The following is a 19399-nucleotide window of genomic DNA, read 5'->3' on the forward strand; positions in this document are numbered from 1 at the left end:
GGGATGAAATGACAACATTAATATGAAATTTAATGGGAAAAAGCTGACCTATGTTGCTTTTATATACACGCTCGGTCTCTTAAACACCAACGCAGAAATTCCAGCAGCCCAACACATACCCTCATTTTTCCTGAAAAACCTCTTTTGGCCTGGAAAACTTCTTTTGGGATTTTCCCTGAAAAACGCCTTTTAGGAGACTTTCTCACTTTTGCAACCTGCATCTGCACAGGAGCGATAAGTTGAATCTGGTCCAATGCATAGTCTCGGCTATGGTCAGGTGTGACAGACATTTTAGACAGATAATGCCTGATAGGCGAGCCCTGTGCAAACCCACAGATGATACATTGTATCATACGGTCAACGTTGCAACAATGACTCACATAGCCTCATCCTCCCTGCCCTGCAAGTGTTGCTTCTCACTTAGAGGGAGACCCGCCAAGAATGAGATGCGTTTTAAAGGAACAGCGACGGGCACGTGCTTTTTATAGTTGACCACCTAAAAGATCCTGTTTTCTCTTGCAGGGTTTTTAAGTACCGGCGACCAGGCGGCCAAAGGCAACTACGGGCTCCTGGATCAGATCCAGGCGCTACGGTGGATTGAGGAGAACGTCGGGGCCTTCGGCGGCGACCCCAAGCGAGTGACCATCTTTGGCTCCGGGGCGGGAGCCTCATGCGTCAGTCTGTTGACCTTGTCGCACTATTCAGAAGGTAACAAGGGCATTCCGGAGCTGGTGCACGACCCCCGGGGTTGAGCCAGAAACGCACACGGAGTGCAGATCCCAGGGACACTTTGTGTCTCTTGCAGCTGAAAATCCCCATCTTGTTTTAGGTTCTAGAAGCTCATTCTCGAGAGCTCCCTCACTTGCTCTCTCTCCTCCTCCTCCTCCTACTTTTCCTTCCTCTTCCTCTTGTTATTTTATAGATTTTATTTATTTATCTGAGAGACAGAGAGAGAAACAGACTTTCCCCATAAGTACGGAGCCCTATGCGGGACTCGATCCCAGGACCCCAGGATCATGGCCTTGAGCCGAAGGCAGATGCTTAACAACTAAGCCACCCAGGTGCCCCCCATTCTTCGAACTCAGCTTTCTTTCCCTGTAAACTATATTTTGTCATCTAGGTTCAATGAACAATTAGATACCAGTTGCAACACTTGGGACAAAAATGGGTCCTTCAGAAAGTCCCAACGCTTTTGCTTCTGCCTTTCTGACTTGATTCGGTCAACTTTAAATTTTGTCATTTCGGTCAATGTTCAATTCAGTCAACTTCTCCTCTCAACTTGGGAAAGATAATACAGAAGAGAAACAGGGATTTGGGTAAGGGTTGCAGATTTGTTCATTCAGTAAGCAATGGGGCTCGTGGCCATGGGATTTTTTTTTTCTTTTGCTTTTTTCTTTTTTAAATCACTGGTCTGGGGCAACCATATGGCACAGTCTGTTAAGTGTCTGACTCTTGATCTCAGCTCAGGTCATGATCTCAGGGTCCTGTGATCCTGCCCTGCATCAAGGTCCATGCTGGGTGTGAAGCCTACTTACATGTCCCACCCCCCCACCCCCGTCTTGCTCTGCTACTCCCTCCACTTAAAACAATTTTTTAAAAATTAATTTAATAATAATAATAATAATAATAATAATAAACCTAACCACTCCAACTCAAGGTGGCTCCCTTACATCCATTGGTAAACTGTAGCACTGAAGCGGAACCTTGAAGCTCATCTACTCCAAAGCCACCATTTATAAAAAGGAAATGGAAGCCCAGAGAGGTTGATTAACCCAGCTAGGGTCACACAGCAATGAGACAGCCCGGCAAGAAACAAAGCTTCCCAGAGCTCAATTCAAACCGTCGTTTGAATTCCCATCATTCCCCCAAGACCAACAAACATTGGGGATGACTAAAGGGCAGTCCTGGTCTTCTGTCCAGAACAGACTTGCCTTACAGATTCAGGAACATCTCTGCAAATTCCCCGTGGCCTCCCCTTAGCTGGTATTTTACGGACCAACTGCTTTTCCACTTTAATTTTCCTTAGGAAATAAGCGTTCAGCTTGAGTAGAAATTTTCACTGGTCCCAGGCACCAATGTGACAAGTGGATTCTCAGCATAGTTCGGACATTCAGAACTCACTTGCCAATAACATGCTCAGTGCAGGGACCCGAAGCAACCATCAGTCCAATCCAAGCAGACAGACTTGTAGGTGACTTCATAGTGTCTAAGGAGAGCTCGAATTCAGGCCTCACACTTGTATCATCCCTTTGTTTTTACAAAAATGAAAAAGTGCATAATGAGAGGGGACATTGGTGATATCCATTCTTATAGCTTTCCAGAAAATATTGGGATTTTCCCATTTGTCAAGGGATAGAATCCCAGATCTCGAGTGACCAAGTAGTCAGGACTGGCTTCCATAAAAAACACAAGAAACCAAATGTAGGGAGCCTGGGTGGCTCAGTGGGTTAAGCCGCTGCCTTCGGCTCAGGTCATGATCTCAGGGTCCTGGAATCGAGTCCCACGTCAGGCTCTCTGCTCAGCAGGGAGCCTGCTTCCTCCTCTCTCTCTCTGCCTGCTTCTCTGCCTACTTGTGATAGCTCTCTGTCAAATAAATAAATAAAATCTTAAAAAAAAAAAGAAACCAAATGTAATTGGAGAAAGAGCATAATTACTTAAATTGAGCAATCAGAAATGAGCGAGCTCTGTGGCAAGACTGCGTCTGGGTCAAGGTTCTGCAAAGCAGGTTTTCAGAACAACCCAGGAAGACAGAAATACCCAGACTGTCAGCCTTAGAATGGTACTTCTAGCCATGTTGTCTAAAAAACAGTCACCATGTGCATGAAAAAGGATGTTTTCGTGAAGATATTCACCATGGCATTATAATTTTTTTTTAAGATTTTATTTATTTATTTGACAGGCAGAGATCACAAGTAGGCAGAGAGGCAGGCAGAGAGAGAGAGGGGAAAGCAGAGAGTCCAACAGGGGCTCAATCCCAGGACCCTGAGATCATGACCTGAGCCAAAGGCAGAGAGTTTAACCCATGGAGCCACTCAGGTGCCCCTCACCATGGCATTAGAACAAAGACTCAAAGGAAAAGCTCCAAGGTTAAAAAGACAAGAAGGTAATAAGGAACAGGTGCATGTGTTCGAAGGAACAGTAATTAGCACCAAGAACTGTGGAGCAGGTGTCCGGTTCCCTGAGAAACACCATCAAAGCTGTACATTTGTTGGGCTCAGTCATATAAAATAGAACGTTGACGCAGGGGGGAACAGCCAGGTGAGCTTGAATGACCCTAAAATGCAGACCTGACTTGTATTTTCTGGGCTGAATGACGGGTAGCAAGCATTTTTATTTATCCAATTTTTCAAGGGTTATCCAAGATTGTATTCTGTATCTCACACACACGTGTGCACATACACACACACACACACACACACACACACACACACCTCCATCCATCAAAGCCAATCAGTGAAACAGGAAGAAAAAAAATAAAAAGGTAACTTGCAGGAATACTTTTCGTCATCCTGATGATTTTAACAATAGATCCAGCGTTGACATCATTTCTTACCCGTGTGCCCACACGTAAATCTTGAGGGCTAAACACACCCGTCCAGAGCTGTACGTCTCTGGGAGCATCACAAGCTCTGGGAAACTGGCTCCCAACGACTTTGATGTTGCATTGAGCAAAGCCAGATCCATTTAAGATCTCTTGGGCAATGCTCCAATCTGCAGAATCCTATCTACCTGATTGCAATCATGCTTTCCCCCTTTGATTGCTTGCATGACCTTAAAACTCTACAGGGCACGACCTTCTGGGCGCCCAGCTGAATTACTCTTCCAGGAACTCCCGAGACATCGGAGCTCCATCATGCTGGAATTTTAGAAAATGTCAGGAAGAGACAAGAAAGAGAATGCTATCATTTCATATCCATCATCTTGTCCGGTAGTAGTGAAAAATAGAGGGTTTACAAAAAATTTATTTTTTTACTTCCTGACATTCATATACTACATGGATCTGATAGAAATTTGTAAGCTACCCAGAAGTTTACTCATCAAATTCTCCAATTTTTTTTTTTCATTTTTCAATAAACAGACATTTCTTAACTTGTGGCACAAAACAAGACAGAAACGTCTAGGCTTTGAGTTAACGTGATTCCCAGATCAGAGATTTGTGGAAAAATACATTTTGGGGGACCATACTACCCAGCATTCTTTCAGGAATCTCTAATTTAATGACTATTTGAGTTGTAAAAGTTTCACGCTGGTACTGTATGGACGCTGAAATTAGAAATATGTGTCTGAATGTATACTCTGAAATGGATTTCAGTGGATGTTTTGGGTGTTTTTGTTTGTTTGTTTTGTTTTTGTTGTTTTTTTTTCCCCCCATAATGAAGTGGTACCTGGTTTAGTCAGGGAGGCAAAATGCACTTTGATGTCTTGTTGGCCCAGAGCATGTTTTTAAGGAACGGAGGAGATGATAAGTCTGTGAGGCTTTATTTACAGCATCTGGGGATGAGGATGCCAACACGACCTGCAAACCAGGACGGATACATGCAATGCACTTTTTTTTTTTTTCTTTTCTTTTAAACCACGGCAGCAACATTGTACATGGTAAATGCCGTTTCATTTCCGTAAACGCCGTGCGTGTGTGTGCTGCGTGCGTGAAGACCATCCCAGAAAACCAACGTCTAGCAGGCGGGGGTGGGGGGGGAGGGGAAGGGGGAGAGAAAGAGATGGAAATGAGGAAAAAAAATCCTGAAAGAGCTGAATGCTACTGTATCCAGAAATTCACATGCCCGCGAGACAATCGGGGCCTTCTTTGCGAAGTAAAAGCTGCTTTTCTGTCTCTGGGGTTTTCATTTGCATGTCTACAACTTTGCACCTGCAGGTCTGTTCCAAAAGGCCATCATCCAGAGTGGCACAGCCCTGTCCAGCTGGGCGGTGAACTACCAGCCTGCCAAGTACACGCGGATATTGGCAGATAAGGTTGGCTGCAACATGCTGGATACGACCGACATGGTAGAATGTCTTCGGAATAAGAACTACAAAGAACTCATTCAGCAGACGATCACCCCCGCCACCTACCACATTTCCTTCGGCCCCGTCATCGACGGCGACGTCATCCCGGACGACCCTCAGATTCTGATGGAGCAGGGGGAGTTCCTGAACTACGACATCATGCTGGGCGTCAACCAGGGGGAAGGCCTGAAGTTTGTGGACGGCATCGTGGACAACGAAGACGGCGTGACGCCCAACGACTTTGACTTCTCCGTGTCCAACTTTGTGGACAACCTGTACGGCTACCCGGAGGGGAAAGACACGTTGCGGGAGACCATCAAATTCATGTACACGGACTGGGCCGACAAGGAAAACCCGGAGACACGGCGGAAAACCCTGGTGGCTCTCTTCACGGACCACCAGTGGGTGGCCCCCGCCGTGGCCACGGCCGACCTCCACGCCCAGTACGGCTCTCCGACCTACTTCTACGCCTTCTACCACCACTGCCAAAGCGAAATGAAGCCCAGCTGGGCGGACTCGGCCCATGGCGATGAAGTGCCCTATGTCTTCGGAATCCCCATGATCGGCCCCACTGAACTCTTCAGCTGTAACTTCTCCAAGAATGATGTCATGCTCAGCGCGGTGGTCATGACCTACTGGACCAACTTCGCCAAAACTGGGTATGTACTTCCTACGTCGGTTTCTTTCTTCTCTCCTAGTCTGTCTGGGTCCCCCATACGAGTGTGGCTCCCACGACTGAATGCAGACATGCTCTCATGCACACACCTGGTAACGGTGGGGGAATTTTACTAGCGTGCTCCCTGCATCACTATAAAAAAAAGCCTGTTTCCCACCTGCCGCTTCAAGGTGGAGACATACCTGGCAATTCTATTGCTCTCTGATCCCACAATTTCCAGTCTCAGTAGGACCTCTCTCCTTCGACAAGGCGATAAGGACCTGATCTCCCTGGGCAGCCTTATGAAAACCCGTGTGCCGCATGGCAGATTCTGCTTCTCGTGTACCCACGAGATAAAGCCAATCTCTTAATACATCCAAAAAACACTATGTGCATGTATATACTCTATATTTAATCAGACATATACATATATACATCTAGAGTGATTTTCTACAGTTATGAGACTTGTTTCCTATACATATACATATATTTACAAATATATTTATTCACTTAAATATGTCCTACATATTTATTTCATAAAAAGGTACATTTCATATATATGTGTGTATATATGTACATATAGGAAATAAATCTATAAAAATATATAGAATATACCTAAAATGTACATATATGTATCTATTTGTATATGTATCTATATGTATATATGCATATAATTGTATATGTATCTATTTATATATATTGTATATTTGTATATAAATAAATCTATATAAATATATAGAATACACCTAAAATGTACACAAATAGATACAAATAGATACATATATGTATCTATTTGTGTATGTATCTATATGTATATATACATATAATTGTATATGTATCTATTTATATATATTGTATATTTATATAGAAATAAATCTATATAAATATATAGAATACACCTAAAATGTACACAAATAGATACAAATAGATACATACATGTATCTATCTATTTGTATATGTGTGTATATATATGTATCTATTTGTACATATATAGGGAAGTATAGAAATATATGTCATTTACATATAAAATATATACATCGTATATAAATATGTGTGTGTGTTTGTATATATACATAACCTCAGAGGGAAGCTTATTGGCTCAAGTTAGTGGAAACCATATAAACCCACACATACAACAGTTCCCACCAGCGTCCCCTTGAGCAGCGTCTCTGCAAACAAGGAGACAGACTCCCCGACATTTCAAATAGCTGCAAACCTCACATCATCTTTTCATTTTTCTCTTGTCTAATAACACGATTGTGGAAACTAATGGGCTGTCATTCTCTCCTGTCGTCTCTGCTTCCTTCATTAACCTTGAGCCTTGTGCACAGAATTCACCTCAGAGCTGCCCACAGCCCCGAGGGTTGGAGGAGGTCCCCATGGTGGGCCGGGCGTCGGGCTGGAGCTCCCAGCCAGCGGCAGCCCCACAGTGCCTGAGCCCTATGCAGCTCAAGACACAAGCTGTGGGGACGCCACGGGCGTCCATGCTTACTTCGGGTTCCAGTGGGGGTCATTCTTTACGGAGACCCCAAATATTCCTGGGTGGCAAGCGGTTCCAGAATATTTTGTGGTCTTAGCAAAAATACGGCGTGTTTATAGAGTGGCAAGTGTGTGGCACGGACACGCACTTGGAACTGTCAGATGTGACAAGTTTGGTCTAAGAAAGTCTCGTTTGGGGACGGGGCGGGGAGGACCACAGGATGTGTGGACCTTTGGGGAAGTTGCTGGCCTGTCGCCTGAAAATTCTCTCTTCGACAAGGACATGACTGAGGTCATGTTCACAAACATTTTTTATACCATCTTTGTTTTGCATTATTATACCAATCCTGCGGCTCCTAAAACTGGGTACTTCAGACAGTGTCGATTAAAACCACAAAAATATATCTTGTCTCAGAGTTCGGATGCTGGAAGTCCGAAATGCAGGTGTTGGCAGAGCCAGGCTTCCTCTAAAACCTCTATGGGAAGGTTTCACACTACTTCCTAGCTGCTGGTGCTTGGCAGGTGTCTTTGGCGTGGCTGTCCAGCGACGTCCTTCCAATTCATTCCTGCATCTGCCTCCCAAGCCAGCCCTCCTGGGTCTCTCTGTCTTTACATGCCCCTCTTTTTAACAGAGTGTCGGTCAGATTGACTCTGAGAAGTCCCATCTTGACAGATGCCATCCGCAATGGCCCTATTTCCACATAAGGCCCCATTCTGAGGGACTGGGGGTGAGCATTTCAGCCCATGTTGATGTCAAGGGGGAACACGTCAAACATCAGCCCTGTGAAGGGCAGTATGATGTCCGGTTGTGTCACTGAACTCAGGTATGGGTTGCCTTTCCTAGCAAAGTGTCACATTCTTGAAGCAGAAAGCCTCACAGGGCCACATTCCAAATGATGGCCAGCCGGTTCACGGACACTGGCGTCCACACACAGCACTCCTAACGTCATATCTAAACACACTGCCGTTGCCTACCTTGGTTAAAACCACATACTTTTTTTCCTTACGTGTGTGGAGATGAACTTCCTATGATTTTCTTAAATGGGAAGCGAGGATCATTCATCATCCGTGTAACTGAACCATTAAAAAACTGGTAAAATCCAAACAAAGCCATTAAATTCTCATTAGAGCCTCTTGCCTTGCCAAAGGCTCTGAAGCCCATGCTCTTGCGTTGTTTAAAAAAAGAAAAAGAAAAAGATAAAGGGAATTAATTAATGTCACAAGATGAGAACGAGCTCCTACCACCCAATGGACCTTTTCACCAAGACCTATCAAAGATGGAGCCAGGATTAAAAAACACCACAACGTTCCAGGATTGCGTGCTATTTTTAATGTCCTCCGTGCCCAAGATTCTATTGGACGCTGGTCCCCAAATTTCAAGTCTCTGTGCCTAGCGCCTTATTGGGAACTAGGGTCATTCATTGCCGATGGAATCAAGACAGCATGGAGCAGGTGGGACTTTTAAGCCAATCTGTCTGACACGTTGATAAGATGGCCATCCAAAGATAGAGACACGTAGGCAGGTTGCCACGGAATGTCCTGTGTGGGAGTATCTCGCCATCTGTCCATCACAACACGTTGCTATGCGGAGACGAGGACATGGCGTCAGGACACGCATCCCCATTTTCATTTGGTGTTTGTTCCAATCTTCTGCACCTTTGAGACACCACGCGTGTTCCTTAGTGCTCACACGTCAGACCAGGCACGTGTATGCTGTGGCCACTTGTTGTACAACCCAAAACTGAGGGCTGTGACCTTCTGTCTGGGATTTAATGTCTACATTCCATGGTCTGTTTGTCGTGAAGCACAGAAGAGTCGTGTTTGGGAGTATGAGCATAGGAAGGAGAGAGGGAGGAGAGAGGAGAGTTCCTTAGAGCTAAGAGGCTGTTTCCGTGATCTGGGTTAGAAGACTCGCCCCAAACGGGCTGGAGAAACAACAGCCTAGGTCAAGACAGGTACTAGTCTACAAAAAAAGCTGATGTGGAAAGTTCTGATCAAAGAGAAGTAAAAATCTAAAATGAATTTCAAGGTTTACAGAGCATGAGGAAGAAGGGCCCTCTGTGTCATCAACATCTTTGGGAACACGAGACCCAACCGGTCCATAGAATCCAGGTACTTGTGGACCAAACACTGATTTGGTTTGCGTCCTGTGTGGGAAGTGCCAATAAAGGGGACACCAAGGGAGACTTGATCTCTCTAGAACACATTGCAACAAATAGCGATTGGGACAACCAGATGAAGCCTTGTCCACGGAAGGGCTTACTGAAATGGAATCAGAGTTGAGAGAATGGAGAGTTGGTGGCCCAAGGCAACCAACATAGATTTCAGTTCTTGGATTTGTTCTCAGGACATCGGTGTCAGTCTGCCTCAGAGGCCATGACTTTCGATTTGGTTGGTTATTCTGGGATGAATGTGTATTCAACCTAAAGCGAGAGGCACTTAGGGTGGATGGCTTAGGGAGAGCTGCAGCCTACACTTGGTCTTGAAATGACCTTTCCTGCCAAAACACAATTTAAGCTGAATGAAGGAACATCTCCACCTGGTGTGTAGGGGGACATGTGTCATTGGACCCACTTTCTTGGTGCATAATGGGTGGTCTTCTTTTGAGAGGTCTAGGAGCAGATAGTCAGCTACCACATGATGTTAGGTGGAAGGCGGACCTTCCACCATCCAGAAGAGCCTCTTGGAGAGTTTACCGCTATTTTTAAAGAAACCATATTGCCTATCTCTAGCAAATAAAATGGATCACAAGAGCTTAGAAATGCACTTGAAGGATGTCCCCAATGATGACAGGTGAAAATGTGTTTCAGGTGCTGGGAAATGGAGATACAGGTATATGCACTGGGGATTTTACTAGGGAGAGAAGATATGTCCATTTCGTTCTATCCTTAATCATTATGATCTTTAATTTTCCTTATGGAAATTAAAACATGCTGCTGGTGGACGTCAGGTCTAAAAGGCAAGACACTGTTATCCCACTTAGAGGTCTTGCTGTGTTTGGAGAATTTGACCAAATAAAAAAAGATGGACTTTCCTGAGCTCTGTGAGTTTATATTGGGTTAAGGGGTCTGACTGTGCATCTCCAAGAGCTTTAATAGATAGATTGTATCAGGCTAAAGCTTACTTATCTGGATTTTCAAAATCCTCTGCTCTATTCTTTGAGAACAAAATAAACGTGTTTCTTTACCTTTCAAATGCACACTGAATTTCAACAAAAATAGTCCAATATCCCACATGAACAGAAAGCGTTCTTTCCTAGATGCCCCCTGCTTAATAAAAGGTCCACACAGCTAATAGACCCAATTCAGTGAAATCAGATCGATGGAAAAATAGTAGGAATCCTCACCACCTTTCTTTGCTTTTAGAACAATAAAAATCAATAACAACTGTTTCCATGGCAGATTCCAATTAAACAGGAATTTTTTTCAAAAATGTATTCCAGAAGACTCAAAAAAAAGGAAACATGAGGTGCTCTATGGAAGCAAACATTTTTATGAAACATTGTAAGAATTGTAAAGAGATAAAAAATTTATTTTTAAATTGATTAATGCTTATAAATGAACACATAAATAAGAAAACTCAGGACATGGGGACCTATAATTTTGTTTTATTTTCTTAATCCCATTAGTAAAATAAAAGCACTGCAGTGAGTGTGTCTTCAGTTAAAAGGTAAAATTTCTTTTCCTGTATACCACATTTATAATTATATCTATATATCATATATAGATATCTACATATATAGTACATTTTAGCAGTGTATACTATGGTATATAATATATATTCATACAGTATATATTGAACTATAAAACTACCGTATAGTTTTATACAGTATATACTGTATATAATATATGGTATACCAGATATACAGTGGGATAGAATATATACTATATGTGCTGTATAACATACAGTATATACTGTGGTATATATATATGCTATCTATAGTACATAATATACTATGATATAAGTATAATTGTCTACAATGTATACTATAGATAGTATATATGCTGTGATATACAATCAAGACTATGTACTTTATATAGTATGCCATATAAACTATAGTATACAGTATATACTATTCACAGTGTATAAGATACTGTGGCATACAGTATACTTTTATACAATGTATACTATAGACAGTATATAATATACTGCATATGCTATTGTTTATAGCATATGCAATATAAAAATGCAGTATACCGTTCAATAAATATTATGTGTAGTGTACCACATATACTGTGGTGTACAGTACACTTTTATCAATGTATACTATAGACAGTATATCTATATTATATATGCTATGATTTATAAATATACAATATACAAATACAGTATACCATATATACTATGGTACAGAGTAAGTACTACATACAGTATACAGTGAACCTCATATACTGTGGTGTACAGTATGCTTTTACACAATGTACTCTAAGGATAGTATATGATATACTGCCAATGCTATGATTCCTAATATATGCAATATACAAACACAGTATACTGTATATACTGTGGTGTACAGTCAGTATAATGTGCTGTGTGTAATATACCATATATATATTGTGTTATATAGTGTAGTTTGATACAATGTATACTGTAGACAGTATATAGTAGATTGTATATGCTATGATTTAGAATACAATACAAATCAGTATACTGTATATACTTTGGTATACAGTAAATATATGCAGTGCATAGTATACCTTATATACTGTGGCATGAAGTGAATACTATATACAGTATACCATGTACCTAACATACTGTATATGCTATGATTCATAATATATGTAATATACAAATACAGTATACTATATATACTGTGGTATGCAGTCAGTATCATGTGCTGTGTATAATATACCATATATACTGTGGTATACACTATAGTTTGATACAATATATACTATAGACAGTATATAATAGGTTGTATATGCTATGATTTACAATATACTACAAAACAGTATACTATGTACCTAATATACTATGTATATGCTATGATTTATAATATATGCAATATACAAATATAGTATGCCATAAGTACTGTGGTAAACAGTAAATATGTGCAGTGTGTAGTATACTGTATATACTGTGGCAGGCAGTAAATACTATGCACAGTATACCATGTTCCTAACACACTCTATATGCTATGATTTGTAATATATGCGATATACAAAGATAGTATACCATATATAATATCATATATCATGTGCACTATATAGTATGCTGGATATACTGTGGTATACAGTAAATATGCACAGTGTATAATATACCATATATACTGTGGTATATAGTAAATACCACACACAGTGTATAGTATAGTATACCGTATATTCTGTGGTATACAGTAAATACCATGCACAGTGTATAGTATACTGTATATACTGTGGTATACAGTAATAGCTACATATTTATAGTATACCGTATATATTGCAGTATAAAGTAAATATGCACAGTGTATAGTATACCATATTTACTATAATATACAGTAAATGCTATGAACATTTTATAGTATACCATATATACTGTGGTATAGAGTATCCACAGTGTACAGTATACCATATATACTGTGGTATAGAGTATCCACAGTGTACAGTATACCATATATACTGTGACATATAGTAAATATGCACAGTGTATATTATACCATATTTACTATAATATACAGTAAATGCTATGAACATTTTACAGTATACCATATATACTGTGGTATACAGTTTCCACAGTGTACAGTATACCGCATATACTGTGGTACACAGTAAATATGCACAGTGTATAGTATACCATATTTACTGTGGTATACGGTAAATACCATGCACAGTGTATAGTATACCATATATACTATGGTATAAAGTGCACTTTCACCTGGCAGGCACTATATATAGGATATATACAATGCGTGCTGTGTAATTACATATTGGGCAGAATTACAGTATAATACTTTATAGTCCTCTGTCCCTAAGCAATTTGTAGATATTCCACTTTACATATTGGCAGAAGGGGGCAATATTTGTTAAGTAGTCCCTATTTGCCCCACACCTTTTAGTGATTCCTTAACCTCCATCACTTACTTCCAATCCCAGTATTTTCACCCATTCTATAGATGAAGACGATGAGCCCCAGAGAGGCTTACAAGTTTGCTCACGACTTCACGCCTGTAAAGGGGGACAGCTGCAGAGCTTAATGCATGGAAATGCTTTGGACAACCTTGCACTGAGGGCAAAGGTCTCTCCCTTAGCAGACGCTGTACCCGTTGATCACTCTATTGTTTGTATCCCACACAAGGCAGGGCCACATGTGTGGACTTGGGGTCTTCAGGGAGGACCTTCGGTCCCCCAGTCTTCTGGCATGTGAGCTGAGAGGCAGGGGCTGGACGTGGGTTTATAAATGCTGCCAAGAGGCTGTTGCCTGCAAAGCAGAAGTTTGAACACCCAGGGCAAGCAACGTGGGTGTGCCGGTCCCAGCTTGTCCTGGCTCCTCGGTGATGTCAGAATGCCCAGGGCTGTCCACCACAGGACATTGTGCTATGCATAACCTCAATGTTCTCGAAACAAATAAACATTAAGATGAAGTACGTTTTTATACTTTGCTTGACCAACCCTAAAAATAAATGGAAGAAATGAGAATACAATATGTTGGGGAGGTTGGATGTTCTATTAAGAAAATAGGTGGCAAAGATGCTTAAAGCACCACGTGCTGTGCATTATCCTTTAATTTTGATGATTCTCTTTCTGCCTGGGCTCACTTATGTGAACAATAGGAAAAAATCTCAGGTTCCAAAGTTGGCCCGGTGCACTTACCGTCTGCAGAACCCCTCACTTTCCGGCACCGAGTGTTACTTCTCTTAAACACATTAACCTCACCGTATCTTAAAGTGTGATTTTATCAAGATTCTTAGAACTAATGGAATATGGTTTGATCTCTATGTGACTCAGCCTTCAACAGGTTCTCAAGTGTATAAGTATCCCTCTTTCCGACAGAGAGCAAACACATGACGCCTATTACTACTGACTCCCATTTTGCGATCATAAAGCCCATTTTTATTTGACTTTTAACATACATTGTACTTATTCAGCCTCCAATGTGTATTCATCTACTGCAGACGCCACTCTTGAGCAAGAAAGGGAATGCCTAGTTTTTGAACAATGGCCTCCAAGTCAGGATTTCTGAGCCTCAATACTATTGGCATTTGTGACCAGAGACTTCCTTGTGCGGGGGGGCTCTTGGGCACGGGAGAATGTTGGACAGTGTCCCCAAACCCTCCACTCATTCATGGCATGTCTCTCCCTCCATGATGACCCAACATGTTTCCAGACATTGCCAAATGTCCCTGTGTGGGGGGAAAGAACTGGTTCAGATTTATGGCGCCAAAGTAGCTACACTTTAAATCCTATAAAACTTCCTACACCCATTTTTTTTTCCACCTTTCCCTGGTGAAAGAGCATTTGATCTTCTCAAAAAATAGTACAAATGTTAGGGAAATGCCGTACGTCCACCATCAGGAATGATGTTTAACATCAAGGGAAGGGAGAGAATGTTAATGAGAACATAAAATGGTGAGCACGTGGGGATTACAGCCGAAGGAGTTGTGGCTTCTCGGGTCCCTGGTGCTCATCGGTCAACAGGTGTGGTTCCCCGGTTGTCATTCCCTGTGGTATTTGATGAGGAGGTTGACTTGTCCCATGTCAAAGAGTGTGACCTTTCTCTTTTCTTCTCTCTTCTGCCCCCAGTGACCCGAACCAGCCTGTTCCTCAGGATACCAAGTTCATTCACACAAAACCCAATCGCTTCGAGGAAGTGGCGTGGTCCAAGTATAACCCCAAAGACCAGCTCTATCTGCATATTGGGTTAAAGCCCAGAGTGAGGGATCACTACCGGGCTACCAAGGTGGCTTTCTGGCTGGAACTGGTTCCCCACCTGCACAACCTCAATGAGATCTTCCAGTATGTGTCCACAACCACCAAGGTCCCCCCTCCTGACATGACCTCGTTCCCCTATGGCACCCGGCGGTCTCCCGCCAAGATCTGGCCCACCACCAAACGCCCGGCCATCACTCCCGCCAACAACCCCAAACACTCCAAGGACCCTCACAAGACGGGGCCCGAGGACACCACCGTCCTCATCGAAACCAAACGGGATTACTCCACCGAACTCAGCGTCACCATCGCCGTGGGGGCCTCCCTGCTTTTCCTCAACATCCTGGCCTTTGCAGCTCTGTACTACAAGAAGGACAAGAGGCGCCACGAGACGCACCGGCGCCCCAGCCCCCAGAGAAACACGACCAACGACATCGCTCACATCCAGAACGAGGAGATCATGTCGCTGCAGATGAAGCAGCTGGAGCACGACCACGAGTGCGAGTCCCTTCAGGCTCATGACACGCTGAGGCTCACCTGTCCCCCAGACTACACCCTGACCCTGCGCCGGTCTCCGGACGACATCCCACTTATGACACCAAACACCATCACCATGATTCCCAACACATTGACGGGCATGCAGCCGTTGCACACATTCAACACCTTCAGCGGAGGACAAAACAGTACAAATCTCCCCCACGGACACTCGACCACTCGGGTATAGCTGTGCGGTTCCCTTCCCCGCCCTCGGCTCCTCCCCACCGGAGAGAGGGAGAAAGAGAGAAAAGCAACATCTCCCCGCGAGGAATGTCTGTCATCCCACTGACTTAGAACCGAAACGACCACCACCACCACCACAACAGAAACGCCGCGGGGCCGCCATCGCGCGTATCCCCCGTGGACCCATCCCACGGGCCTTTCCCAGTATTACAAGATCAACTTCTGACCCTGAGAAATGTGAAAACGATTTCATTGCCGTTCCAGGACCATCAACATCCCTATCCCTCCAGCCAACGTTCAGCGTGACGAGGACATCGCCTCTCTCAAGGACCTGGGTGTTTCCAATGCAACGAGAGAAGCTGACCCTTTGGGAACTCAGCCAGGGACACTTCAAAAAGAAAAAAAAAATTTTTTTTTAATTACAATGGAAAAACAAAACAAAACACAAAGTTCTCTATGTGCCATATGATGGATGGCTCTACGGAAGGGTTGAAAGACGGTGGGCTTTTACCCTGCCTATGGAGGTGTGATCCAGAGAGAAGGAGAAGCAGAATTTTCCTATTAAAAGAGCAGACTCTGTAGTAACGTACCTATAGTTCTGTGCAAACCTGTTTTGCCAGCCTGAACTATATTTAAGAAACTTTGTAAAAAAAAAAAAAAAAGAAAAAGAAAAAGAAAAAAATGTATATAGCTGTGAGTTTAAACAAAAACACACACAGAGGGTAAAAAAAAACAAAAACAAAACAAAAAAACAGCAACAACAAACCAACCAACAACAACAAAAAAGCTTTTATTGGTGTTTTCCGTTTGAAAGAGCTTTTACCGACATTGTGCTTTTCATTGTGGTCTGTATGTATATATATATATAAATATACACATTAGTCATTCACCTCTGTTTCCTCCCGGACGCAGGACGATTTTCTTCTTAGTTCCTTGCGGTGAGCCAAGATGCGGGGCTTTCTAACGCGTTTCCTTTGCAGGAGGACGTGGGGACGTGCATCGGACCCAGACTGTCTGCGTGGTGGGGCTTTTCCCCCCTCTTCGGGGTTGCACAGATGCATGCAACAGCGTTCTTAGGAGACTGCTGGTTGGAGGCCACTTTTATGTTCGGGGGTGTGTGTGTGAGCCTTCCTAAAGTTGCAACGCCGGGACGGATCCCCCGCGTGGAGTGTGTTAAAACCTGCTGAATGAGAAAACACGCACGCCCAGAGCGCCGGCAGGAGAAACAAAACACAGATCTTGGTCTGTCGCTGGGGTCCTTTGAATATGTTGAGGGAGAGTCGCGAACAGGAAAAGTTGCCAATAGGGAAAGAAAGCTTGCCTTTGGTGGGGCCGTGCCCTGCCGAGTAAATACGGCTCACTGTTCCCCCGCAGCTGCAGAAGGCTTTTGTTTAAGCAGTAAGTCCCTTATTTATCAGTGAGCAAGATTTGTTTTTTTTATTCTTTCTATCATTTATCGGATAAAACATACGCTTGTCCGAAAGACCTGTCTTTCGTGGGCTTCTGTGTCACTCACAGATCCGTGAATATGGCGGACAGGAGGCAAACCCCCTGAAAAGGGTAGAACATTGGAAGTGCTCTGCATAGGTTTCCCGGGGGACTTAGGATAGCCTTCCCCGTCCAGGTAAGAAACGCAGGTTCCTCACCCATTCTCGATGGGCAAGCTGGGGACCGGAGATCGGCCCTCCGACACCTTCCCATGTTCCCACTGTCCTTTAAATTCCCCCAAAGGCACGCTTTGAGTGTCCCCAAGCGGAAGGGACAGGTAGCCGTGGCGACTCTGTCGTCTGGCTTTCAAGAATTATCGCAACATCGGGAAACAGTAGCCAAAGATACTTGAAAATACGGTCTCGAAGGGGGCTGTGTTGGAAACCCAGGCGTCAAAGTCCTTGCCGAGTTGGGGATGCTGCACCAATACAGCCCAAGGTCCTTTCGTCCCCCGACCCGGCTTGACCTTTGCAAAAGGACCCCCCTCCATGAACACGGTAGTGACCTCCACCGACGCGTTCAAAGGCGCCCTCTAGAAAAAGGCACGTCCTTAGACATGCCTACAAGGGACACCACCGAACCTGCCATTTCTCTGGGTTTAAATCCAAAGAGGGGTGGTTCTCTGTACATACGCCTACGTGAACTCTCTCAACCCCGACTTTGCACACGGTGAAACCACACTCCTTTCCTGCAGCGAGGGCTCTCCCGACTACGAGTTATGTCCCCCCCCCAGGTCCTCACTTTCTGAAGCTATTGTCAGGTCATTTTCTGCAAGCTCCGTATCCCTCTCCCACCCCCCAGCTGGGTACGGCAGGTAGGCTCTCCGTGAAGCGACGTGGGAAGTGATGCTTCGCATCCGTGTGGGTCCGGTATGTTTGTAATGTGAATTCCAATATTTGTTTAGTATTTCCAACTGTCTTCTGCTAGCAATATGCACACTAATCTGTCAGGCTTGTGACATTTGGATAAGGAAAAAAAAAAAAAGAGTTCTTGTTAAGTGAATAACTTTAGCTTTTACAGAGGATATGATCAAAAGAAATTTAATACATCTTAAGGGATATCTTATTTCTACATGGAAAGAAGTTATAGAATCTTCATAGAGTTCTATGAGAATAAAATATACTTGCTATCTATAAAAAAGTGAAAAAAAAAAAGAGGAAAAAAATGAGAAAAAAAATAAGTAAAAAAAAACCACACAAAAAAAAGAACCTTTCCTAGGCTTTTACTCTTGACCTTCACAGGCACGCAGGGTTTAATGGTTTCTTGGGTTATTATTTTGCAATTTTGTTTTTGATTTTGCCTTAAGTAATGATAGAAGATATATATGGCTGGACACATATGTATAAAGTTTTCAGCGGCATTTTTAATAATAAAATATCACAGTATTTTCTAATGCTTTGTGCAAATAATTGTGCGTCCGTTCCTTTGTTGTAGGTGGTCTGTTTTATTGACTTTTCCTTTCCTCCCCTCCGACGCCCCTTCCCATCTTCCGAGCCCAGGGGTTCACCAGACGGAGACGGACCCATGCCACCGGTACTGGATGGGGTTCGTGTTGGGTCTCCCATGCACGATGTTGGTGTCATCGTGGGGGATGTCCTCCCTGACGCGGGAGGAGCCAAGGTCATCCTGCAGGAGGATGCTGATGTTGCCCAAACATTTCTGAATGGCCACACTGGGATCTGTGACGTCTCCCACTGCCCGTTCATTCGTCCGTTCCCCTGGCACTGGCTTTGGCATTCCAGGCGACCAAATCAGGCCCTACAACTTTCAAACGTCCCCATTGAGTAAATCTTGCAGGGACAGAAATTCAGAGTAAACCTCCAGAGGCAGAAAATCTCCACCATGCCAGGGAGAGCAAATTTGCCAAGGGCTCACCATGCATCTGGCCGTCTCCTATCCCCTTTACGGATCCTGAGAGCCCCCAGGGTCAGGCACCTGTGTGACCCGCTTTCTGAAAGCGGAGGGAGTTGAGAGTCAGAAACGTTCAGCCGCTCGGCAGCTGAACTTGGGTTCAAAGGGACACGGTGGGCTTCCAAGCCCAAACTCCACCAATAAGACAGCAGGAATCCCCGCCCCACAGGCAGGCGTGGCATCATCGATCAGCTAATTATCATATAATTGATTATTTATCACATAAAGAACCCCAGCAAATCGGTGGCTTTGTTTGAACTTGGGATACTTTTATATATGGATTCAGGCCATTTTCTGT

General features: G+C 43.6%; 1 protein-coding gene across 9 annotated transcripts in view; it reads left to right on the plus strand.

The window, feature by feature from the left end:
* LOC309856922 (neuroligin-4, X-linked) overlaps positions 1–18583 on the plus strand; it is a 304846-nt gene extending 286263 nt beyond the window's left edge. For all 9 annotated transcript variants that reach the window (XM_082718712.1, XM_082718719.1, XM_082718713.1 and 6 more), the window contains 3 exons: positions 523–708; positions 4874–5663; positions 14857–18583. In XM_082718712.1, the coding sequence (XP_082574838.1) occupies positions 523–708; positions 4874–5663; positions 14857–15706 (1826 nt within the window). In that variant the 3' untranslated portion in view covers positions 15707–18583. The remainder of the gene's footprint in view (positions 1–522; positions 709–4873; positions 5664–14856) is intronic.
* The last annotated feature ends 816 nt before the right edge of the window (positions 18584–19399 follow it).

The sequence above is a fragment of the Mustela nivalis genome (genome assembly GCF_964662115.1).
Source record: "Mustela nivalis genome assembly, chromosome: Y".
NCBI classification, from domain to species: Eukaryota; Metazoa; Chordata; class Mammalia; order Carnivora; family Mustelidae; genus Mustela; species Mustela nivalis.